At 45.7% G+C, this 25,303-nt stretch overlaps 1 protein-coding gene across 1 annotated transcript in view; it reads left to right on the forward strand.

Annotated features, from left to right (window-relative positions):
• Positions 1–25,303, forward strand: part of vps13b (vacuolar protein sorting 13 homolog B) — a 328,731-nt gene that overhangs the window by 64,575 nt on the left and 238,853 nt on the right. The window contains 1 exon segment of the mRNA XM_080500575.1: positions 10,117–10,301. Within this exon segment, the coding sequence (XP_080356701.1) occupies positions 10,117–10,301 (185 nt within the window).

Here is a 25,303-nt window from a genome sequence, read left to right on the forward strand (position 1 = left end):
TCAGCTATTTCTGAGGGGATAATTTCTCCCAAGCATGTGGCGCTACAGGTGCACGTTATATAGTCCCAAAAAGCTTCTCGAAAAATGTTTCAGAATAGCAAAGAATGTTGGGTTTTCCCTTGATATCTAATTATCCCTCTAAGTCAGTTACACTGTCAATTGTGGAGTTCAGTTATTAGCACTACCTGTAAGATTTTTTTATTTTATTTTTTTTTAAAGTTGAGAGGTCCATTACTGTGTCTGGGCCGGTCGTCTAGACTCTAGATTAGCTCATGTTGTGATTTATGAAGGCTGCTTGAGGCATCTGAAGCACGAGGCTTCTGGTGTGATTGTAATACCTCATTACTCCTGTTCATAGTTAGTCACAGCGAGCTGCTCCTGGTCTGTGTCTCCACGCGGGAGCCAAGAGCAGGAGGACAAACGCTTTCTGTGTCCCCGAGTCGAAAATGCAAGTGGAATTTAGCGATTGTACCACGAACAGTGTTTCTGGTGAGAACATCGGACTGCGGCTGTTAGATTTGTCCGCCGGCCATTTTGGCAGGCCGCGTCAACAAGGTGACTGGAACAATCATTTCTGGATGGAGAAGTCTGATTTTTTTTTTTTTTTTTGGGAGCGGCCCGCTGGATGACAAGCGAGCATTTTTCTGCTCTGAGGTTACATTCGTGTGACGGATGACAAGCGATTTGGACAATGATGTCACGCGCGGCTACCGCGTCAACCCGCCCGCGCTCGTCAGCGAAAAACTTGGGCGACGTGTTGACTTCATAATGAAGTGATCGTTACGAAGGCCCCCGTGTTCGGGCCCTGCTCATCAAGGGTCCTCGGGAGTTCCAGAGAGCTGTTGCTGTACGGCGGCGGTGTAATTGAACGACCTCAAATCAGCGCGCGGTTGCTGTGGTCGTGCTCTGCTTTCCAGTTGTGGTTCAGAGGCCATGAGAGCAGCAGAAAAATTCATTTAGCCGAACAAGGCAGCACATGCTCTCCAGGCCCTGCACTTGAAGAAACATGGGAATGTTTTCAGAAAGGGGGGGGGGGGGGGGGTTCTCACATGATGAAGCAGAAGGGACTTGGGCACAAACTGCAACAAGTGGGCTTTATGTATTAACAGGTGTGTATTAAAAGTCTGGATCGGCCTATGATGTAATATTGTTCCACTTTTCACTCTCAAGTATTGAGAGTGGGCAGGATTGTGAGCCGTAAAGGTAAAACATCATATTCCGTGTGGCACAGTCTATAAAATATTTAAGCCAAGTTTGTGTTTGGGGATTTTTTTATTTTTTTTTACATTTTTTTTCTGTGTCGTGTCAGACAGTTTTATTTGGTTTTATAGCCGACAGAGATCAATGCATGTATTGAGGAGTGTTGTACGGAGGAAATGGCATCAGTGAAAGCGAGCCCTGTGCTTCCCGTGATTGACGCTCGGGCTTCGGATGGAAGCCTCCTCCTCCTCCTCCTCCTCCTCCTCCTCCTCCTCCTCCTCCTCCTCCTCTCCATTGAGCACCGGAGAGAGAAACCAAAGTCACGCCGCCGCAGAAGCCGTGTACTTAGTCTCATGATTGCAAGTGTCATTTGGTAGCTTAAATCAACAGGGGATTTAATTCAACCTCTGTAAGTGCACGGTATGAACTTTCACGAGGAAGTCCAAGAATATGTGTTTAATTTAGTGTCGAGTCGAAAGACCTTCAAACACTCGAGCCTCGTTTCCCCGCAGTTTGTTTTTTATTTCTACGGGCAAGTAAATTATTTATACTTCATTATCCGACTGAAGTAGATTTAGCGGATATCTATGCCTGCCGTATCTCGACAGGCTTTTACTCCCTCCCAGGTTGTCACTGCTAATAATTAAACTGGTGCATCAACAATAGATGCGTGTGCATGCATATGTTAAGCTGCTTGGTTCATGAATAAAATCAGCACTTTATCGTGAAAGAAATGGAATAATAGGAATAAAACAGGATAAAAAAACATTATTTAGTTAAGATATTTCTTCTACAGACTCGCGAGGGAGTAGGAACTCAATTGTATTAGCTTGTTCCCCTTATTCCAACTAAAATCCTTATTTTTTTTTCAGAAACCAAATATGTCTTTTCCTAATAATTCCCTTCAGCACCTGTATGAATAGTTTTAGGGAGAGTTGTTTTTCCCGCTTCATTTCCTCTCCGGGCCAGACGGTTTTTTTAAAAGCTGTATATGGAAGAGAAGAGCGGTGGCTTCGGGAGCAGCTGTGGATGTTTTCAGTCCACTGAAACACTCTATTAATTCCTGAGTCGGTCATCTGAGGAACCGAAGCTTGAGGGAGGGAAAACAGTGGGAAAACGTGAAGGATGGATGGATTATCAGCTCTGAGTGGATTATCATCTACTGTGGTGTGCATTCCACTGTCCTCGTCTTCCTGGCAGGCCTCGGGACTGCTGTGCACCGTCTACTGTACCGAGACCCATGTAATTTGTACTGCGCTTGGAGAAATCTGCAGTAGGTGACGAGTTATTGGAGGCACAGGTGTCTCTATAAATACATTATTAATAATACAAATATGTGCAGTCCGTGCTTCTTTTTTTCCAGTAACCTTCTGCGTAGACGTTGAAGGACAGAACATAATACGTTGGGGAGTCAGAGTTAAAGCTGAGGACGATGGCGCTCGATTTTAAAACGAGACGCACTGAAGTCTAACCCGAAAGCTCAAATAGTACAAATATGTGACATTGGGTTTACAAATAGACATCTCTTATCTGGACGTGTCCTTAAAAAAGGAACCACATGTCCTCCACAGCTGGACGTGTCGGACAGAGGCAGGAAGACGCACGCACGCACACACGTGCGCGCACGCACACACGTGCACGCACACACGTGCACGCACGCAGAGGCCTCTTGATGTCTTTTCCTTTAACGCCTGACGAACCACGTCATTGCCATTTTCTCGCCTTGCGGTCTGCAGCTGTCTGCGCAACTTGATTAAAACATTTCTTTTAGTAATCCCTGTGTAATGAAGCCCTCTCCTGAGAATGGATCTCAGTGTGTGAGTGTGTGTGTGTGTGTGCTCTTGTATTCACGTGTGTCTGTGTGAGGTTCAGTGCATACGTGTGTGTTATGGGTCAGGGGTGCTCCAGATGGGAGGAAGGGGAAAGTCTGTGTGCGTGTGTGTGTGAGTGTGGGTGTATGTGTGTGTGTGTGTGTGTGGAGTGTTTCTTTCTCTGAAGAGTTTGGGCTGTTCAGGGTGATTGAGAAATGCACCTTTAACCCGGGGAACCACGAAGCTGGGCGCTCCGGCCACAGGTACAGTCCGTTGCCCTCCGGTTAACTCGCTGCCTGATCCACTGCAGAGACTCTAACGGAGTCCGGTGACACTGGAGAACGGACGTCATCACGGGGCTGCAGTTGAGGGATGAAATAAAATTCTAATCACTTAATCGCTGCCCTGCCCCGGCAGTGTGGCATTTAAACTTGGACTCCAAACAATGAAGTTGGTGCAGAGATAACAAAATCTTTGTAATATGAGTATCGTTCCACAATGTGAGCCTAACCATAACATAGTGTTTTAATCACTGACAATTACCAGGAAATGTGATTATTGTTTTAAGAATTATATATAGGTATGTCTATATTATACAATCGAGTAACGTCTAAATGAAAGTACATTTTCCTTTTATATTGTATTCATTCATTGGTCCATCTATCTTGTATACATTTTTTCCCCACACATTAGGTGGTTCAGATCAGTGCTTCCAAACCATCAGTCCAATACAAGTTCTGAGTTATATTGTGAAACGATGAGTTTCTTGCCTCTGAAGATAAACTCTTGGGGTTTACACACCGTCCAAGGGGTGTTCGGTGGTTTGGTGTTGCTTCAGCTTGCAGGTTTAAAATTTAATTCACCAGTTTTACGTCACAAAAGATGCATTCCACTCTAATTTTTTCTATTGCGTCAATTTTTTATCCTGTTGCTGATTGCAAACACTTTTAAATAGTATATTTTCCATATATACATTTTAAAATGAACAATTAACTTGTAATGTAAATGTATCATTCATACCTACAAATAATTTAGAATTGAGATTAACCTCAAAACATGTTTTTTTTTTAAACTGTGGGAATATACCGGAGTAAAACGCACACCTCAAAAAAACCGTGGATTCTGTGACAAGTGCTCAAGCCAAACATTACTGTGCAAACCTGTGCATTCAACCCCCCTCCACCCCCAAAGGCCTGCTATCTAACCCAATTGACCTCCAGGTGGTAAAATGACAAGTCCCCCCCCCCCCCACGTTGCCGACGTAGGTGTTTCTTTTCAGTGTGAAGTGCTCGCTTCTTACATGATTTATAATCTTCATTTGGAGGCTTTGCAAGACACTGTAGCAAGTCTTTTGTAGTCAGATAAAAGAGGGGACTTAAGAGCAGCCCATAACTCACTCTGGTTATTTTCAAGGGGGGGGGGGGGGGTGGGAGGGGGTCATTGACCTTGGCGGTGGAGAGATTTGGATTTCTGCACTACTTCAGATCAGTCTGCACTGCAGGAGAAAATATAAAGAGACAAGACCTGAGGTAGAAGCTGTAAGTCTTTCTTCCCTCCGTTTTCAGACCGATTCCCTCCCAAGAAGCTCTGAAAAATGGCAAAACAATGGCAGTTGAGGTGTTTGTCAACGGTGTGATATGGGGAACGTTTGTGTTTGTGAATTAAAGTAGGATGCGACAGTGAATGATTCCAAAACGCTGCAGATAGCATATCAGTAGTCTCAAGACAGTGGCTATCTGTTGTATCCATCAGGCAAATATGTCAGCCTGTAATGGATTACATTGGCACCACTGTGGACTCAGTAAACAGACAGATAAGTTAAAGTCAGGAGAAAGTCACACTTTGTTAGCGGTTGTCCAAACAGGTTGGCCACCTTGGTGATCTGTGTTGAGTTCTCCCGGTAACTTCCAGCTCTTAACAGCTAATACGATGATGACACCTTGCTCTACATCATTCGTCCGCCGCCAAACCTGGTCCCCACAGCTGTCTGTGCTGATTTTTTTTGGAAAGAGTGAGGCAACTTGATTTTGGTACTGTACAGGATATGAGTAATAATAAAAAATGTAAGTTCTGGAAAGTGCAGGCAGGTTCCAAGCTTGTGTCCTGGCAGGCCGCGCAAACCATTAGGACGGGCTGCTCATGGCAGCGCTCCTCCGATCGCTGCAAGATGCTGCGGTAAAACTAACAGAAAAACACGTCTGGCTCTGTTCTTTTTACCTGTGTTTGTCTTACACTACATCAAATGGCAACGTCTTAAAACATTGTTTGTTACTTAAACGATTTTCTTCATAAATAGACGTACAAGCTGCCTTTCTTAGCTAAGCTACCTTCTTTTTTTTCGGCTATAAAGTACAAAGCAACAACCTGCCAGGTCCATACCCAACTCCTGTCTGAGTTTGTATTGGATCTTTTCCAAATTGCATTTTTAATGGGCCTCCCATGTAAGGTATTATTTTACCTGGAAAATAACATGCGACTAGTCTGCGGTCTCTATCACCTCCATGCACACACTTACTGTTTTCCTTTTGTTTTTTGCACGCTTTCGTGAAATTCTCCCCTGCGTTTGCCCAGTCGGTAAAACATGCATCCCTTCTCTACCTTTGGCACGGCCTGTTTTCTCTCTCGAGTATTGGCACTCTTTTTTTATAATGGTTCCAGTTGCAGGTTATTGCAGCAGCAGCCCCCCCCCCCCGTCAGCTCTGGCCTCATTACTGCTGCTGATCGCACTCTGGCTCACCAACCTGCTCTTATTGCTTTTATACGTGAAGGTGTGTGCGTGTGTACAGGTGTTTATGAGCTCGTGTGACAGCATACGTGTTGGCACGCAAGAATATGGGCATATTTTCACATTTACTTGTGTACATTGATTTCTTTGTCCGTCCAGGTGTGTACAGTTTTACGGGTTTGTCTCCGAGCATTTACGTGCTTGTGTGTGGCCTCTGTAAAGCAACATTGGTGACCTGCTGGCTGAAACCCAGCTGGATTTGTCTAAATATAGTCGTGACCGCAGTTGGACCAGACCAGGAAGTTGATTAGCCTGAGAACCACGGGCCCAAAAGAATCCCAGCAATTATGACGTGAAGTGGGTACGGTATATTGGGTAACCTAAACGGTCCATCCCCAAATCTCCCGAAAACATCATGTCATTTTTTTTGAGATGTGATTTCATATATTTAGGTGTGACTTTAAAAGGGAATTGCCGGACAAGAGCTGTGGACACCTAAGACAGAAGTCGTGTCTTGCTATGCTATGCTCAATACTTAAAAAAAAAAAAAAACTGGCCACATCCAAACCAGGCAAAACGATCTTTTGTCTCCCGGATGGTTCTCAGGAAAAATTCCGTCCACATGTCACTATGAACTCGGCTCGACACGACGCTTCAGGGCATGTAGCACACATGCCAGGCCTTTAGGGGCACTGTGACCCACGGAACACACCAAAAACACATAAGAAGACAGACGACATAGAAATTTTGAATTAGACTCCTGCTCAAAAACCTCTATATCAGTGTTTTTCAACCACTGTGCCGCGGCACACTGGTGTTTCCGCGAGATCTAGTCAGGTGAGCCGTGGGAAATGATCCAGTTTCACATTGTTTTCTAAAAATCATTTGCTCTCACAGCCGACAGTGTGTTGCAGAGTAATCCTGTATAAATACTCTTCACCACTAGAGGGCAGCACAGAACTTTGCCGGTGAAATGTAAAGTGACAGACGTCAGTGTGGTTCATCTCCACCTCCTGCTACCATCTTGTATCAAAGTACTGTGTCAGTGACAGTGATGGAGAAGTTTTTGAAAAGGAAGAATGTGAACCAGGATCTCAGCTCTTCATCCATCAGGTCCAGGTTTCACACCGAGGGAGTCAAAATTTTAAAAAAGAACTTTTTTTCTGTATTTATTTGATTCCTGTTGATAAAACTTTGATGAGAATGACTTTATATTGTTAATAGAGGCTACAGAGTTTCACATTTTAACATTTTCGGGTGGTGGTGGTGTGCCTCCAGATTTTTCCAAACAAAAAAGCGTTCCTTGGCTCAAAAGGGTTGAAAAACACTGATCTATACAACCCAAGTTCTATAGCTCTATGGCCCACGCTCTTCCTGCTGTTCGCATCATGTCGCTTCTGCAGCTCTGTTGTTCTGTTGGCTACATGCTACTTGCTTTGCCTCCATATTTGAGCACATTCATGGAGGAAGCTGCCAAGGCAGGGTCCCACAGCTTGTATGGTACTCGTGGGTCTGACTCACAGACTCTGCACTACACCATACCCTGTTCTGCCCAGTTCACTGGATGGAAAAGGTTTCATGCCAGTCACTCACTCAGCAGGTCCGCCAAGTGGCCTGTGGCAGCACCGGCGTAGTCCTTTGTCACTCAGTCACGGCTGGAGCAAGGGACAGGCGGGGAAATGAGGGCCGACTGTTGTTGAAATGGCACCGGGGGAAAACATATTTCATTGGCCGAAATTGAGGCGTGTAATTTTTCATAGCTCCCAACTAATTTTTTGATTTCCTTTTAATGTACTTCTGGCGGCCTTTACGTTTTAATAAATACAAATTTATTGACTCAATGGACTATTGTGAGGTCACAGGCCTAAATTTTAACGCTAAAGAGGTTGTAGGTCGGTAAGAGTTGTGACTTAATGGCTTTTGTTCCCGAGGCTATACGCCCTGTTTGTAATAAAGTCATATAAGTGGAGCTTATTTTGTTTCCCGATGCATGGCATACCTCTTTTATGTTCTCAGATTTGTGGATTTTATAGCTTTGTTACCATTGGTGATGCTTCAGGTGTTGTTTTCATCTCGTGAATCTCTCTCCTCCTTCAAAGCGCATGTTAAGAGTGAAAAGCAGCCTGCCAGAAAGCTGTTTACCATGTTGCAGGAAGAAACACTGACCGTGCCAGCTACTTAATGAAATCCGATGAGTGCCTGGCTGTCCTCACATCCAGCATTCCCCAAAACACTCTAATGAGAGTCTCTGCTTCTCATTTAATTCTAAGTTGCTGTTCGCTAAGAATTGGGCATAATATAATAAAAACAGGTGCATAATTAAAGTTTTAGGGGACCACATGCACATGACAGCTCCCCTTAAACGCTATAAACACTCAAATAAGCCAACAAACTTTCATCCCTTGCCAGTCCTTTCATTGAAGTGGCTTTGCGAGCACATTTGCTCTGCATGTGGGGACATTGTTGTTGCCGGGTCCCCTTCACTTTCTTTTGTTCAGCTGCGCTCCGAAAGCACCCAATCTGAACACGCAAAGAAACACATGAAAATCAGCTTGATTGATGCCTTGCTGTATCGCATGCAGCAGTAGTGACTTTTAATAGCACAGAGGCATGACACTGCGCGGTTCAGCGTTGTGCCAAATGTGCCACATGGAGCCAGCAGATCCAAAAAATGCATACGCACGCTTTCAAGGTAAACTCATTGACCCTGTCAGGTTTGGACGTTTTCACTGCCTTTATCTTTTCTTCTTCTTTTTTTTCTTTAACCCTACACTCTTACATCTCTCGATCAAACTGGCTCTGGCTTGGTGTCTGGGCTGAGACAGCAGTCAGTTAGTAACCCCAGGTCTGCCTGTGTGCAGCTAACAGCTCATGTCACCCTGCCGAACCACCCAGGAGCAGAAGAAAGGGAAAGATAAAGAGAGGAGAGAGAGAGAGAGAGAGGGAGGGAGGGAGGCAAAGGAGTTAAACGATTGCAGAACTGCTTCAGTGGAGTGAAAAGAGAGAGAGAGAGAGAGAGACCCCATGACGCATCCCACACTCTGAGCTGGGACCAAAATGGATGTGTGATTATATGAACTGTGATGCTCTTTCCTGAAACACTGCAGCCATCCCCGGAATAGGCCACATTTCTGGAAAAAAAAACCCTTTAATCGGCAGCACTGTCTTTGCTTCCTTTACATTATGGAGGCACATGTGCACACACACACACACACACACACACACACACAGAAACACTGCATGTGCATCTGGGCCAGGGGCACTGCCAGTCCTCAGCCCCAAGCTCAACAACCACCAAGAATGGAGGCGAGGAAAACAGAGGTGGAAATGTACTTGTTTTTTCTGTGTTTAGTTCAGGCCTCCTAGGTGTTTTTCCAGCGAATGGAGGCTCCTGGGACGTGGAGCGGGATAGTGAAAGAGAGATGTGAACGATAGAAATCGTTGGTGGAGACAGTGACAGGTGCTCCATCAGCCTCTCTGCAGACTGTTATTCCTGGTTACTAAAGTGCATGTGCAGAAATTCTTCTTTTTTTTCCCCCTTACGTGACGAATGATATTGTGGGACCATGGCTTGACCGAATGGATTTAAAAGTAGCTTGCAAAGACCCGATGCATGGTTCTGAAAAGGTGCTGTTTTTGTATTGGCATGTTTAAGTGTCAGGCATTAGGGATGAAGGAGTGTGCTTTGACACTCTTCTAAATATGTGACAGAGGACACAGTGACAAGAAAGACAGGGGAATACGAGAGAGGAGGAATTAAAGAAGTGAAAGAAAAAAAAAACCTGTGTATGTGTGTCAGATGATAAATGAGAGCATGGTCCGCTGAGGTCCTGATGGACAGCGGCCTGGAGGACCAATGGACTGCGCTGTTACCTCATCCCCTCGAGTGCTCAACTCATCAGCTCGTCATACGCACAGGCTCGCACAAACCCTCTCCCTCCACACTCTTGGAGACAGATTAAATGTTAAATGTGCGGAGATTCTTTTCAGGGTCAAGTTTCTGGGCCGTGCATCTTTTCACATAAATCATCATCACAGTTCTGACGGAGGGGAGAGGAGGGTCGGCAAACTAACCCCACCTGCCAAGTAACTAAGGAAAGCTTGGCTCACACTTGGTACTCCTTCAATTTGCTGTTGGAATGCGCTTCTACTTATTTGGCCCCTTGCACTATCAATGAGCTGTTTTATATTGCGATGTGATATTGATGGATTTGTGGAAGCTGTGAACCATTTGTTTCCACCGGTGTCCATTTCATTCAGTGTATGTTGGCGTTCACGCACAGCTCTCCGTCCCGTCATTTATCGCCACTACATCCGACTCTCTTTGTGCCTCCGTCCCTTTCATCTCACGCCGTCTTTCATGTCCCCTTTCTCTCGCAGGACCAAACGATCGTCAGTCCCCACCACAGAGTGCATCTTCGAGCTCCCCCACTTCACCGTACAGGCCACCAGGGCCCAGACGCTTCTGCTCCAGGCGGTGTGTCAGAGCTGGACACACAGCATGGTCAACGGCGCCCCTCTGACACTCAGCGAGAATCTGCTCAACGAGGTGTATAAAGCTCCAGGTAAGCGGCCAGCTCAGACGCGTGACGCTATCTGAGCTGACAGAAGATCTGTTGTACACGATAATCCTGCCTCATGAAGTTCTGACAGCCCGCCAACGCATGTAGGGTCTTTTTTTTTTTTGTTAACTCATCTCCGAGAGGCTTCAACAAAAGGCCCCGATAGTAAGACAAACATGGACTGGATCACTTTCTTCAACTTGGGTAGTTTGGGAACTGGATGTGATTAATGCACTTTCTTTTGCGTGCGTGTCTAAAAATGACCCCCGGACCTTCCCCGACTGACACTGTACTGTTTGGCTGCACGCTGAACTTTCCATCCAACACACAAGCAATTACTGTAGGTGTGTGAAAAGAACAGGGCCAGGTTCATCATCGAGAAGGGGAACGCATGTGTTTGCAATTGTGTAGCAATAGCCCAGATATGTGTTTTTCAGCTGTTTTTATCACGCAGTCATTACTATAGGGGAACATTTATAACTCTGCAGTGGCACTTTTTTGGGAACCGCCCCCCCCCCCCCCCCAAAAAAAAACAAAAAAAACAAAAAAGACCCACACATTTATTGTGTCCTTAATAGTTACAGAACAAAGAGCGTTGTCATCATGATTCTTTATAAATCACATGCTAATGTGTGTTATTTATTGTGATAGCTTTATTGTGATGCAGTATTTTAAAGAAAACGAGTCGCCCCGATGGAAGCTTGTAAACAACAGACAAATAGGATGCAGACTCCGTATCAAAGAGATATAGAAACTTTAACGTAGACACATTGAGACACTTAGAGAGCAGTCATTGCCGTGCCCAGTGTGGGGTATTGGATCTGCAGCCGAGGGCAAATTAGCTCTGCCTGGGATGCCTTGATGGTCAAATAATAAATTTTGCCCCTTGTTAAGGAAAAGGGAGGGGAGCCTGAATTCAATAAAACAGTAGCGTTTCTCATGACGGTAGCATCTGGACAGTCCTCTGGAGGGCCCGGGATTTTCCAACTCATTAGGATCATGTTGTTTGGTATGCCGTCAACATTCCCCCTCGGCCAAGCCAGCCAAGCTACCTTTTTTAACCGTTGTGGAGCCGCCAGAATTTATGAAACTGGTCTCCCGTGGAGTGAAGTCAAATATTCCTCTCCCCTCATTCTGCCTCGCTCTTGGAACGGGGCTTGAATAGCGACATGGAGAAACATTTGCACATCTGGCCCGTGTGCTGGCAGGTTACAAAAAGAGCAGCGGGGGGAAAAGAGTTTTTGGGCTTCGAAAAAGCAAGAGACTGAAGGGGAATAGGTGATGTGTTGTGTAAGTATATGTTTAGTGGGGGAAAATACTCAGCAATAATTCCTATGATATAACCCAAGATGTCTCGTGTTGTATCTGCTTTTGAAATTGTGGCGACGCTCGAAAGGCCTTAAGGAAGATGTTAGCTGTCCTAATTCCTCTCAGTCTCCTGTGTGACAGCTCGAGTGTGTGGAAATGGAAAAGAAACAGGAGATGAAAGAGAAGAGACGGCACAAAGTTAATGGAGTTAAATGAAAAGCTGGATAAATGTCTGCCCACTTTGCATGCTGTAGTGAAATACCTGCGGGGGCCTTTGTAAATAGCCTTTCAGAGCACGGTCCAAAAAAACGGAGTCGTTCATATCCTTCATATATTTTTTTGCCCTTGAAGTGGATCAGAGATAGAAACTGTTTGATGACCTTTGCTGTAGTAAATCTGCTTCCCAACGTGCAACCTTGATGAAGAGCTTGGGTTCCCGTGGGCACCGAGGTGGCGTCCACTCTGGAGCGTCACCACGGGACTCTGCCGGCTGCTCGCCACTTCCCCTCTTGCTCCTCTTCACTGGACTTCCCTAAGATCAGGCCGGTGTTTCTCAGAAGGCTTCAACTTATGCTATCCGTTCTACAAGCTCTGAAAATTATCCTCTGGAAAACAATGAGGCTGTGTTGCTAATCAGACGACACGGTGCTGCTTTATTCGTCCTCTGTGTGGTTACAGAAAAAAAAAAAAAAAACTAGGAAAGTACAAGGCCTACATTTTTCCTTCTGAAGGGCTGCAACTGTTTGTGGTGAAAGCAGCAGGTCTGGTATAATGCTCACGAGACGCGGATCCCAATCCACGTCGAAATCCAGTGTTCCTTCCCGTGTCACCGAGGAGCAGCCGCCAGGACGGGAACGTCTCACACACACACTCATGCTAGAGGCTAACTATCAAACACGGCAAACAAAACGCTGCTCACTTTGAACATGTGTTTTCTCATTCTGGCAGGAATTTGTCCTCCCTTCGCCGCTTTTGATGTTGCGCGGGTATTTCAATAGTGGAAGGTGTTTCATATTGAGGGGCTCGCTGATAACACAGATGGTCAGTGTCCTTCGCGGGAGGGAGCCGTTTGGGTATGAGATTTCCTTCACTGTCCAAAGGAAATTCCACGTCTCAGCAACGGGCGAACTCGGCGGTTTTCCGCTTCACTCTCGCTGCACTCACAGTACTGCAATGTGTTCCCTAAAAAATAGTCAAAGGTGATTTGATTACGTTGCTTTCATTGCAGCTGACTTGGACTTAAAGGCCTAGTGAAATGTAAAACACTACTTTGCAATAAACGATCGTTGGGGTTCTACTTATAAGGTTTCTCCGACCCTGCCCCACCACTGTTGTCGCATAACAAAGTTATTTGAATTTTGAATCTCCAGCAAAGGAAGTCGGGGGAATCCTTCTTCGGAAGCGTGACGTCAAGAGATGTGCAGATCTCCATCTGTTTTAACAGTGTTTTGAAGTTATAGTCGGCGTTTTATGAGCCTTGACAAAAGATCCGGGAGCCGCTAGCCGCTAGCTCGGGCAGCTAGTCGACAATCAAGTAATTCCTGGACTCATCTTCGGTGGTTCCGCAGTTGGAAAAGCGCTTCGACATGATCCAGGAAGTCGTTCTGCCAAAAGTCAGGAGCCTCAAAGCCTCAAAGGTGAAAACTGGCGGCTGCTGAGGCGAGGAGACGAGGACGAATGGAGGACGAAGCGTCTTCTGCTTCCTCAAACATGTTCCAGACGGGGTCACCGATGGCAGAACGACCTTCTGTGTCTTCTTCATCAATCGCTGGGTTTGAAATGATGATGATGATGAAATATGGTTAAATTCAGCCTCTTCGTGGTCAAAACTCTGATCCTCCATAATGTAAACACAACTTGGGCGTGTGCACAACTCGTGACGTCACTCTGTTATTGTCAGAAGCTCCACCCAGCAGCGAAAATACCGCTGTTTATCGGCTATTTTCTTGCAGATTGCCGTGTTTTAACATTTTACCCTTTGGGCCAGTTAGCATAAAAATGATCCTAGAAGCGACAGCCAGAGTGTTTTGGAGGTCGAATTTTCATTTCACTAGGACTTAATACATCCGAGGTACTTCAGGAGTATACTGCGCTCAGCAGCTGCAATTCACTTCCTCAGGCCGAGGAATGAGCAAAATACAAAACTCACCGTGAAGTTGTTGTTTTTTTTTTTTTTTTCTTTTAGAATGTAACATTGCCCGATGTATGGCGGATGTGCTCGTCGCCCCGCAGACCGTACGGCAGGGTTAAGCTGCTGCGGCGTTGTGAGAAGGGTTCAGAAATGAGACAATGTTCCATAGCGCCTCTCCTTTTGCATTCCAGTGAAGCCCACACGAGTGTTGTATTTTATTGGCGAGCTCAGCAGCAAACAGTGTGTCATAGTTTAGGTTGTCTGGGAATGGAGACATGATCCGCTGGTCGATGCGTGTCCAGTTTGTGCAGGTGCGCCGTCGGTGCAGTTAAAGCTTAGCCTCATCTCAGTTTAGCTTCACCAGCGTTTCCATATACTCTTGCCCTCTTTTTTTGTTTTTTTTTATTATATTGACAACTTAAGTGCCTCACTTCACTTATCGTATAACTCTTGTTTTTCCCCGTTCAGCCCTGTGATTGTCGTCACATCACATCTCACACGTGTTACACCAGGATGCCTTTGTGGTTTGTATTTACAGTAGTTGTAGGTTGGAGCCAGTAATTCCTGCATCCTACTTTTAGCCGCCACAAACCTCAGATTCAGCAACGCACTGACCACAGTGACCTCCCACATGAGTGTGCAGTGTGCTGTGCATATGGTGTGAGTGTGTGTAATTTAGCTCTTGGCAAAGTGCAACCTGTAACTCTTTTTTTTTGTCATTGCTCAGTGCAGCATGCAGCCTTTCCACTATAATTCATGTAGGAAATGTATCATAAATCCAAACTGTGCATTTGAGGGTTTTTTTTCCCCCCCCATCAGTGTAAATCCAAAAAGTGAAAGTTAGCTTTATCTTATTTTTGATGACAAAAACTGAGTTGAAATCCACATCGCCTCAACACTCACCCCCAAGAGAAAGTTTCTACTAAAGCCCACTCTGCACCCTAAGTCCCCGCGTTTGTCACCACCTCAAAGTGTCTCGCTTGTAAACGTGTCTTTCCTCATAGTATGACCTTAAAAAAAATGCTCTCAACCAGTAAATCTAAATGTTGGAAAGTTTTTTGAGAGCGAGTATAAACACTGTCAGTCTGTAAACGAGCACCTCTCCATGTTTGGCTTGATTACACAACGTCTCCGGTCGTAGTCCCACTTCGCAACTTGTTAACAACTGCTTTTTTTTTTTTTTTTTTTACAGATATGTTAAAGCTTCACAAATTACGAGGGGGGGGGGACGTTCAAGTGAATGCTTTATGTGTAAACTGTAAAGCATTCACTGAGCTTTTATTTACAACAGACCTTAATTCATTCATCGTACTCGTCATCCCATTCAGAAAAAAACAAAAAAAAGACTTAACAAGACTACTGTGCAGAAAACCTATTTTAGGATTCACTCCTGCTAGATGCTTGTGTCGTTGCACCTCTTACTTGGCGGGGAACCCGACGTATATATATGAACCACAGAGGTCAAAATGCTCTCGATTATGGGTGTTGAATAACTTTAGGCCCTGTGTGGCATGAATCCCAGTCATCGTAAGAGCAAATCCAACTCGACTGTCCAGTCCCGTGTACACACCATAATTCATATTTATAGCATATTGTTGTCTGTGTTTCCATTACAAAAAACCAACAACAACATCCTTTTCCCGGTTTAGTGACTTACAGAAGGCTGCGTTTGAAAGACGAAAGATCAAGGTCATTTAAATAAGCATAAAATTGGCATTTCCACCAGTGATGGATTCCGCTTTAATGCAGCTACCACAGCTGGCTTTCTGGCCACAGAGCTCTGTGGTGGTCTGGATGGGGATAAGAAGAGGGGGGGGGGGGGGGAGGCCTGGTTAGAAGTCGGTCGGTGGTGGTCACCAGCCGTGCTCTAGATGATTGCTGGGTGATATACGAGCTGTGACATAGCTTTTGCATGACAGACACTGGGGTAGAGAGAACAGAGGAAGAGGAAGAGAGAGTGAGCGATATAATGAGCAGCATGAAAAAAAAAAAATGGACGAGTGAAGCAACAGAAAGGTCGGAGGGAGAAGTGACAGGATGAAGGGGGAATAGAGGGGCCGAGAAGTGTCGGGCCGACCCCCGGTGCCCCGGGATTACAGAACGGCCAGAGCTTGGCTTTATTGAACCCAGCTCTGGCACCTTATTGAGTGTCAGGTCAGGCACGGACGCGTTGCCCACCTCCGTCTTTAGTGGATCCCGTGAACTTGCACCATATGATCCCATTTAAGGCAAATGACGGCAAGAATGTTTGGACACAGAGAGCCCCATGCGCTCATTGCATAGCAACTAGAAGCATGTTGATAATATTAGTGGAGAACTTATGCTCTCACTCAGAGCCGTATCATTATTAAAACAAGTCCTTTTGTTTTTAGTTCCCCCTACACTAACACTGGGGAGAGGAAAGAAGGGATTGGGGACAGAAAAGTGTGTGGGGGAGGGGGGGATTGGAGCCTTTTCAAGGTCACATTAGGAAGACTTGTTTATACTTTTCTTCACGCTGATATTTCCCATTCCTCTGCAACGAGTGTGATCTCTTAGTCCACGTCAACGACGGTTTTTACGCATTTTTGCACGGCATGAAAAAGTCTTGCCCCTGTCACTGCCAGCAGCTCACATCCCCGTGATCTAACCGCCCTCCGGAGCACGAGTCTGACGCAAATCCCCCCGTGACGCCGCGGCGCAATAAGTGTCGGTAATAGCTCCGTGTTATTGGAGGGGGGGGGGAAAAAAGTGTCCATTTTCCTATCACTCTGTCACCTCGGTAACCAGATATCTGGCTCCGTCGTACGTTTTAATGCCGTCCAGTCCCGGGGTGCACGCCTACACCTTGCCTCGTTCCCCGCTCCCCTGCTCTCGTTTGCCACTGCTTGCAGCTGTCGGTAGCTTATTCTCCACTCGGCTGAGCTTTTCTCTGATTTCCTCTGCACTTTTTCGGCTGACACGGCCGTCGTAGACCCAGCTTCAATGCCCCTCGTCTATTAATCGAGACAAGCCAGAGGAACATGCAGCTTTTTTTTTTCCCCCCTGCCATCCATTCTGCTCACGGAGTTTGTTTTGAGGGTCCCTCCTTCATTGTCCTGCAGTGAAAGAAGGAAGAACAACAGTCTTTTTTTTTTTTTTTTACAGCCTGTGTATGTCACAAATGTCAGTAAAAAGATGGGAAGCTTAATGAAAACCCTGAGATGTCTGTTTCAGCGTGGCCCGGCCCCCTCACTCAAGCATCCATGCTTCTTTGAAGAGGTAACTTATTGGGTCTGAGGGAAATTTCGGGCCTGTCTACTTGTCCGCTGCACGGATTGACATTGGGACAGGAAGAAAGCAGGAGGGGAAGGGGAAGAAAGAGGGCTTTTTTTTTTTTTTTTCTTCATCCGCCTGCAACCTTATTTCTGACATTAAAAACACGTCGTGTCAGCATCAGAGAGCCGATAAATAAATCTCGGATGGAACTCGAGACGGTTCTTGTCAATGAAAACTTCAATGAGCCACAGACGGCTCTCGCTCCACTCCCGGCAGATTGTGATGACGTTTTAAGTCAATCCAGACTAAGGCCTTCAAACCGCTTCTCTTTTGTCTGCTCATTCTCCGCTGCTCCCTTCAGTCCCGAGATGACACGAGCCCGTGGAGCCGATACAGAACAGAAGTTTGTTGTGCTGACCCATAATTAGACACTGGATTCGATGGAAATGCACATGTTTAATGGGAGGAGAGGAATGCGAGTCACTCAGAAATATTGCAAATCGAATTTGTATCACACCACTGGTACACGCATATGTACACATATATATATATATATGTACAGTATACATGTAGTGTGTAGACATACAAATCTCAGCCTTCAGAGTTGAGCTGGTGCCTTATGAAGCTCATTATGGGGTGACAATCTTGTCTTATCATGCCACAGAAGTCCTATAGCCATTCTTCTTCTCCTCACACTGTCTGGAAAAAAAAAAAAAAAAAAATCTGAAGTCCACTGAAAGAGTGCCAAAGATTTTCTTCCCCCATTTGTTTGAATTGCAGCCCACTTTTCTGTCATGGGAAATAGAATGTGATTTCAGGCACGTTGGAGAACATGGATGGTCCCGGCAACAGGATCTGGAAGCCTGTGAGCGTCGCAACGTTTCAGTTTACGTTTCTAATACGAATCATTTACAGTTCTTTAGAGGCAAAAGCTCCACTCGCCACTCAGTCCAGCGTACGATTGGCCCAGTGCAATTCCTGAATCGGTTATCGTGGCTACCATCTTGTTCAGTCGGCTGAGCCGAGGTAGAGAGCAGTTTGTGGAGATGTGAGGACTGGAACAATCGACTCGTCTCCCCCGTGCAGGGTAAAGTGAAATCCGATACGAGCACCCCCTGTTGCACAGGGTTTATGAAGCATTACTGTGGTAAAGACTTGTCGTCCCCTTGCAACATGTCATCAGCGGATGCTCCAGCTCAAATGTATTAAACAGACCTTAACGTGTGCAGAGCTTCTTTTTTTCTTTTTTTTTTTAAAGCGAGGGATGCATTGTTGAGGAGTACCGGTACGTTGAATGTGTGATTAAGACCCTGTTTGTCTCAAGTGAAAACGTCTTGTTTTTACATTTTTATTTCAGAAGAAAGTGTAGCATTTTCAGAACAGTGTTTTGAAGACGATGTCCGTTTACACAGAAACAGTAGAAACGCTGAAGATGATGTCGTTTTTCTTTTTCGGCCACGAGTTGCTGCTGTTGGTTTGTTTTTGTAACGAAACCACACTGAACTGCGCACCGACAACTCTAAACACTGACGATAGTGAGTGCGCAGATATCCGCATGGAAAGATGTCCAAGTTGCTATTATGAGTGACTCGACTATAAAAACTGACTCGACTATAAAAAAAAGTCCCAGGAGGATATGGACTGGGAGTCATGGCATCTCTGGAGGCAAACACTGCTGTTATTTGTCCACCTACTTTTGCATGTGCAGACCGAACGTTCACAAAAGTTTGCTCTCCCCCCCCCATAACACGAAGTCGCAGCATTTTCCAAGATTTCCACATTGGCAGCTGTTTTACAAAAGTTGCATTTCCAGTGGTTCAGACCACCGTCTGTGTAAACAGGCACCCAAGGACACAATGAAAGTTTTCCGTTGTCACTTGAAAAAGTCGTCCTGTCAATGTGGCCGAAGTCACTGGAGCCTGAGATAAATGTCGCTAGAAATAAGTGAAAGCAAGTAACAGACTGATTTAATAAAAGGTCGTGAGGGATGCATTAAACTAGTGCAGCAACACATAATGCATAATTAAACCAACTTATTCTGATAGGGTCAGTGGTTTTTGGTAACCGAGCACAAGATGTGTTTGAAACTCTGTCGTGCATCGTGAGCGTCACTGAGAAATGCAAAAGCGCCACATCGGGGTTTTTTTTTTTTTAAGCACCCACAGTCGAACCCCTGGAATCGGTGACGGCTCCAAATGAATCTGTTTGTGCTCCTGTCACCTCGTAGCGTCTGCAGAGCCGGCAGTCCCACCGTGAGCCAACCGTCCCGAGCGCATAGCTCTCACGTCACGGGAACCATAAATTTCCACTGCGAGTCCCATTGAAGTTGCCTCGGCAGCACCGAAAAACCCCAGTCACGTCTTGGCCCCCACCACACACAGACACAGTCGGCCTCGGCGGAGCACAGACATAAATATTGATCTCAGCGGATTATTGATAAACAAGAATGCTCTTGCTGGGTTTTCTCTTTTAATTCTCGCCCAGAGCCTGAGAAAGCGGAGCCAGCCCGACTTACAGACACACAGAACTTTAGAATTTTAACGGAGAGAGAGAGAGAGAGAGAAAGAGAGTGAGCGAGCGGTAATCCAGACTTGCATTTCAGCAGCAGCGGGGCTGGTTTAGTGTCATTAGCTGCGGTCTGTACTTTCGAGCATCTCTCATGGTGGAACCACACTGGCATTCCAGCCTGGCCGCGACTTCAAAGCCAGAATGCCCCCGTTTCTTTTGCGCTAACCAAATTTGTCAAGGCACGCATTAGGCCGGGGATACGGGAGATTGAGACGCAGGCCCTCTCATCCAGAACTGTGTTTTAATGGCCTATCTCACCGCCGGCTAATCATCTTCTCACAAGTGGCGACGCGGGGATCGTCTGTGTCACAGCACATGTTCCTCTATCACTCTTCGCACATCTGTCGCTCCCCTTTTTTTTTTTTTTTTTCCCGTCTTCCTCTCACTCATCGTCCTCATTTGCAAGGGTGACTTTCGACTCTGTGTGTTTTTTTTTTTTGCGTCGGCTCTCGTTCCACCCCTCCCCTCCCCCCCCCCCTTCACTGTCTTCCAAAACCTCACTGCCTAGGCACATTAGTGTTGGCCAAATTGCTTCCGCATGAAGACTCCTTAATTGTGGTAATTCGGTGGCAGAGGGAACGGCGGTTTAAATGTGCGGGGGAACATGTGTCACTGCTTTAGCGGGCAGACAGAAAGGCAGGCAGCACCTGGCAGGCATGGAAATCAGGAAAATTAGGCCCCCGGTTCTCTGCTACCACCAGCACTTACACCCTATCACTGTCTTTATACCGTGACTATTTTACACCCCCGCCCCCCCCCCCCCTGCCCCCCCTCCCACACACCGCCACCACAGCAGCAACTCAGCGAGGACTCGGCTCGGCCCAGCGTGTCATTCTGGCTTCTGTCTCTATCCAATTGCTTTTATTACTTCGAAAAAAAAATTCGATTTGTACATGTGTAAATGTGGACGAATTTACTGTTCACATTCATAATTGGTGGATTTTTTTTTTTTTTTTTTTTTTTTTTTTAAAGCCACAATTACTCAAACCCTGGAAGTGCATGTGTTTGTGGTTCATTACCAACTGGTAGCCATTGTTTCTTTTGTCCCTTCATTTATCTAAAAACGGCTGTCGCTATTTTGGATCTAAAATACACGCCTTCCTGTGTGCAAGGGATTTCTTGTTCATAACGTGACCCAAACCAAAGGGAATGATGGCATATTTATAGGTTGTTCCACTATTTATTGTCTATACTTGTTGAGCTTGTCAGATGCTGCAGAGTGGAACGGTGTTTGAATATGTTTGGGTTTTTTTAATACAAGCATGTGCGTTTAATTATAAGCATGTACTTAAGTATGTTAAACTGCAATACGTTACTGGTGCTAAATTAATTTGTGATTCCTTTGCAAAATCTCACAAGAGAAGCTTGCACACCCAGACAAATCGGGTACATTGACGCACTAAACATCTGATTTAATTAGTTGACTGTTTTGCAAACAGTATACTAATGTGTATTTGCAGTGTGTGCCGATTTAGGAGGGAAAAAGAAAGCTCGGAGTCGTACGCTTAAGCGGTAAATATAGATCACATGCACTGCACATGTGTGTATTGCTCGGTGGCTTTACTTGCGCTTTTTGGTTTCCCCTGCGTCCTGCCCTCCAAATGAGGGCTTCTAAGAAGTCATACGTCTGCACTGCAGTCTTCTGACAAAGCTTCTCCCTCTTCTGAGCTTTAACTGCGGGACAAACCACTACTGGTTCACCTTGTCTGTTTTCCTGTCCCGCTCTCTCAGCATGTGTCTGTATATTTGCTGCGTGTCAGTTCTGGGCCCGGCGCCAGCGGACCTGCTCCTACTTACGGCTCCTACTTCAGCCCCTCCTGACTTAGGAGAGACAGTTATTGTTTCTGCATCAGCACTTAATGGCTCAGCTGGCTGCTTTCAGGCTACCCAACCTGTCTATGTCTACCTCTTTTTCTGTCAGCCCCCCTCGCTGCTGCGGGCCCACTGCCAGGCTCGGAGGTCTTTACTTCTTTAGGCTCTCTTTCCCCTCTCTTTCCTTCCTTTTAGCGTTCGGCAGCTAACCTCAACAGTGGCCGTTAGTGCAAAGGGTGAGCATCTAATCTCCTGAATCGGAACAGCTTTCCTTGTGCGGCGTTGTCATGTTGTGCAGTAAGCATACGCCTCTTGCCAGATAGTCCATTTTTTTCCCCCTTCGGTTCCAGCCGTGCTTATTGGCCCCTCTGGATGTTTTTTTGCTGAAATTTCAGAGCATACATTAAAGATTGCACAAAGAAAATGCCTGCTTTCCCCCCCCCCCCCCCCCCCCCCCTCCCACCTCATATATCAGTAGCTCTGCCTTCCCGTGTGAACGCTTTCAGGCCCATTCTCTGGAATGGGGAGAAGAAAAGGAGGAAGTAAATATCTTTTCCAGAGAATCACAAACAAGAATTTCTCAAAACATTTCCAAGATCGCTGGACGAGCTACCCTGTGAATGCACGTCAGTGTAAACTCCGTTGAGTAAGTGTCCAGCTTGGGAGGAAGCCGGCGTTCCCATACCATTGCTCACAGCAGTGAAAGCAGGACATGCTGGAATGTGTGAAGCGCGGCTTTCAAGTCCGCAGATGTCCAACATACACACAAACCGCGCCAGCGTGCACGCCAACTAGCGAGGCACTCCACTTCTTTTTTTTTTTTTCTCTAATCAACTCTCTCTTTCCTCTCGCTCAGCCCGTCCTTCCCCATCGCCCACCCCGCGCTTTCTCATCATGTGCAGTATAGCATATCCAGCTGCCCACGGTTGCCCCCCTCTCAGCGTTTGATGGAGTGCCGTCGCCTCTGGCCCCTAGCTGTGTGTTTATGTACTTCTTGCACCTGCCTTCGCTTGACGAGTCGCAGCACCACACACGTTCAACTCGGTCACACAACCGAAACGCACAAACACGGCGGCCCGCTCGTGACACACACACACACACACACACACACTAATGCACCTTACACACATGAAACGCACCGAAAACACCCGACAAACTCGCCAACCCGCGTGGTTTTTCCTCTTCCTGTGTACACCCCACATTTTTATGGTCTTAACAGCTGGACAAAACATTGTCCAGAGCCCCCCCACGCAACGGCCCCGGCAAACCCAGCAGGTGCACTGCGCCCTTTAGGACATCTACGTGGGCAAGAGCGATATGTTATACCGACACCCCCCCCCCCCCCCTCCCCCCCGGTGCCGTTTATCAAAGCGCAAAGCAGAGAGGAGGGAATGGCCCTCGTCAGGTTCCAGACTAGCTTGCACTTTTAACATTTCTATCTTTTCCAGACCTGGAGGAGCTGTATGTTCATGTGAAGGCCTACAACTCACAGTTGCTGCCCCCCCCCCCCCCCCCCCCCCCCTTTTTCTTTTTTCTTTTTTTTCTGTCAGCACAGTTCTGAAAAGGGCCAAAGGGTCACTGAATCTGGATAAGCATTCAATGCGACGGCCCGGTCTATCAGGGAGATGGGTCATATGTTTTTAGGTTCTCTGAGACACACTTAATAGAGCCAACTGTCTGATCTCGTCCTCTGATGGTTAATGTATATAGGTATATTGTTTCCAGGGGGAGATGGGAGTCCAGCTTTATGGAGTATGTATGTCATTCTCTATATTTCCCTCTGGTCCTTAGCGCAGGGGGGGGAGAAGAAAAAAAAAAAAACCCCAACAATGTCTACGCTGTTTGTACATCACAATATGCATTTATTTAACCATAAATTAATGTGAGTTAAGAGCAGTTGGTGTGGTAACCATTTCAACAAACACACTTGGAGGCTTAGCGGACATCTTCACTGTGTGAGTCTGTTCTCACAGCTAATATAGTTCAGTTGAAATCATCACATGATGCCACTCACTGATTATTTTGACAGTAAGTTATGTTTTATTAAGATAGTGGTTAAAAAACAACAACAACAGCCTTGCATAGTAACACTTTCTTTGCACATTGAAAATACAAGGCGTTATAGCGGTGAGGTGATTAGTTAATTTCATCCGAGCTCAATCCTGGGCTTTTGGGGGCATTTTGTGTGAAGTTGGCATGTTGTCGATCTGCTCGCATTGCATCCTTTGGTGCAAAGATTTATCGATGAGTGTGATTCATCTTTAGGTGTCTGACCCTGTGATTGGCTGGTGATCTGGCCCAAGATGTGGAAAGCAGTGATACTCAACTGGGGGAATTCACAGGGGGTTGCAAAGCCCTCTTGATTTTAACAGCATTTATTAAAAAAAATATATAAAAGATTGTTTTAATTACTAATTATTGCGAGTATTGTGAAAATATGAGAAAGTTGAACATGAACACACCTCCTGCAGTTTACGCAAAGAGGAGTTTGCAAAGTAAGCAGCCGGAGAAAAACGGGTGGTGCGTCGGGTTACAAAAGAAAAATGAATCCGTCAAAAAAGGAAACCGGGTGTAACAAGACAGTTACATAGAGTAGGGCAAAATTACAGCTGAGTGCTTCTTCTGTGGTGGAAAAAAACGATCTGGTGAATTAAAGTTTGAAACTGCAAGCTGAAGCCTCATCAAACCTCCAGAGACGGAGTGTACAACCAGAGTTTATCCACTCATCGGTACAGAATATAACAATAAACAAACAAGCTGTTTTTCCACATATATAGTGTCTTACGGAATTCCTTCGACTTATTTTGTAATTGCACCGGGTGTGGTTTGAGGTCGCTTAAGTTAGCGATGGTAAAAAAATTTGAGTCCCTCAAGGAAGCGGGTGGGAACCTCTTGGCTAAAGTCTGCATGAAAGAGGGATTGATGGAATATATGACATGATGCATTAAGCGATGGAATGTGTGGAAAACAACTGATCATGAAGAATCATCTCTATTTTTACACAAGAAAGTTAGTAATTTAAGAGATTATGTGGTGTGAAAACTTGTTGCCTTGTCTTGAAGTGAACTTCCCTTCACGTGACGTTGCACCTTCGATGATTTGCGTCCACTTTGTAGAGCCGGATCCGTTTTTTTTCCCCCCCAGATAGCTTCTATTCAAAAATGTAAGAAAGTTAATAGTAGCTCCACTCAAAAGGTTCCTGATTGCAGTTAAACTGTGTGGGACTGGAGGATCGGGGGCCGTCGCTGGAGCCTCACTGCACTGCCGTTTGACCCGCAGATATATGAAGTGGGAAGCAGAGACAAGGAGGGAGCGTTATTAACCTTACCATCTTCCATCTGGGCTTTTTGCAGGGCCTCTCAGACAGCAGGTGAAGAGGTTGATGGGTAATTTGTCTGAGAGAGAAAAAAAAGGGGGGAAGTCAGTGGTTAGGGATTTTTTTAGCAATTTCCAGTAATTCCCCTGGTTAAATGTGCTTTTTTTTTTCATGTATGTCTCCCCAAATCCCACCCTTATCCTCACCGACTGCAGTTTTACAACTTCCACCACATCAGAACTGTTGTTTAATTGAGATTAACGGCAAACAAAAAAAAACTGAAAAGTTAGAACGGCCCAATTCAGGTTACATTTATTTTGGATTCCTCTCGTTGGGAAACGAAAAGAATTCAAAGGAGTTTTGTGAAGACATAATAAACTGGTGTCAGTTAACTGATAAGAAGTCAAAAATGCAGATGTGGCTTGAGAAAGCCTTTAAAGGTCCAGAGTTTTTTTTTTTTTTTTTTTGCTTCAGGAGCTCCTGCCAAAGGTGCTTTCAGAGCTTCTGGTAGCACTACTCATCTGTGCCTTATTAATGCACTACCTTCTCACTCACCAGTAGCTCATAAATTCTTACCGCCTGTCCTTGTGTTTAATTTGTTTTTCATCTATTTTTATGATTATGCATGGATAC

The sequence above is a fragment of the Blennius ocellaris genome, assembly GCF_963422515.1.
Source record: "Blennius ocellaris genome assembly, chromosome: 8".
Classification (NCBI taxonomy): Eukaryota; Metazoa; Chordata; class Actinopteri; order Blenniiformes; family Blenniidae; genus Blennius; species Blennius ocellaris.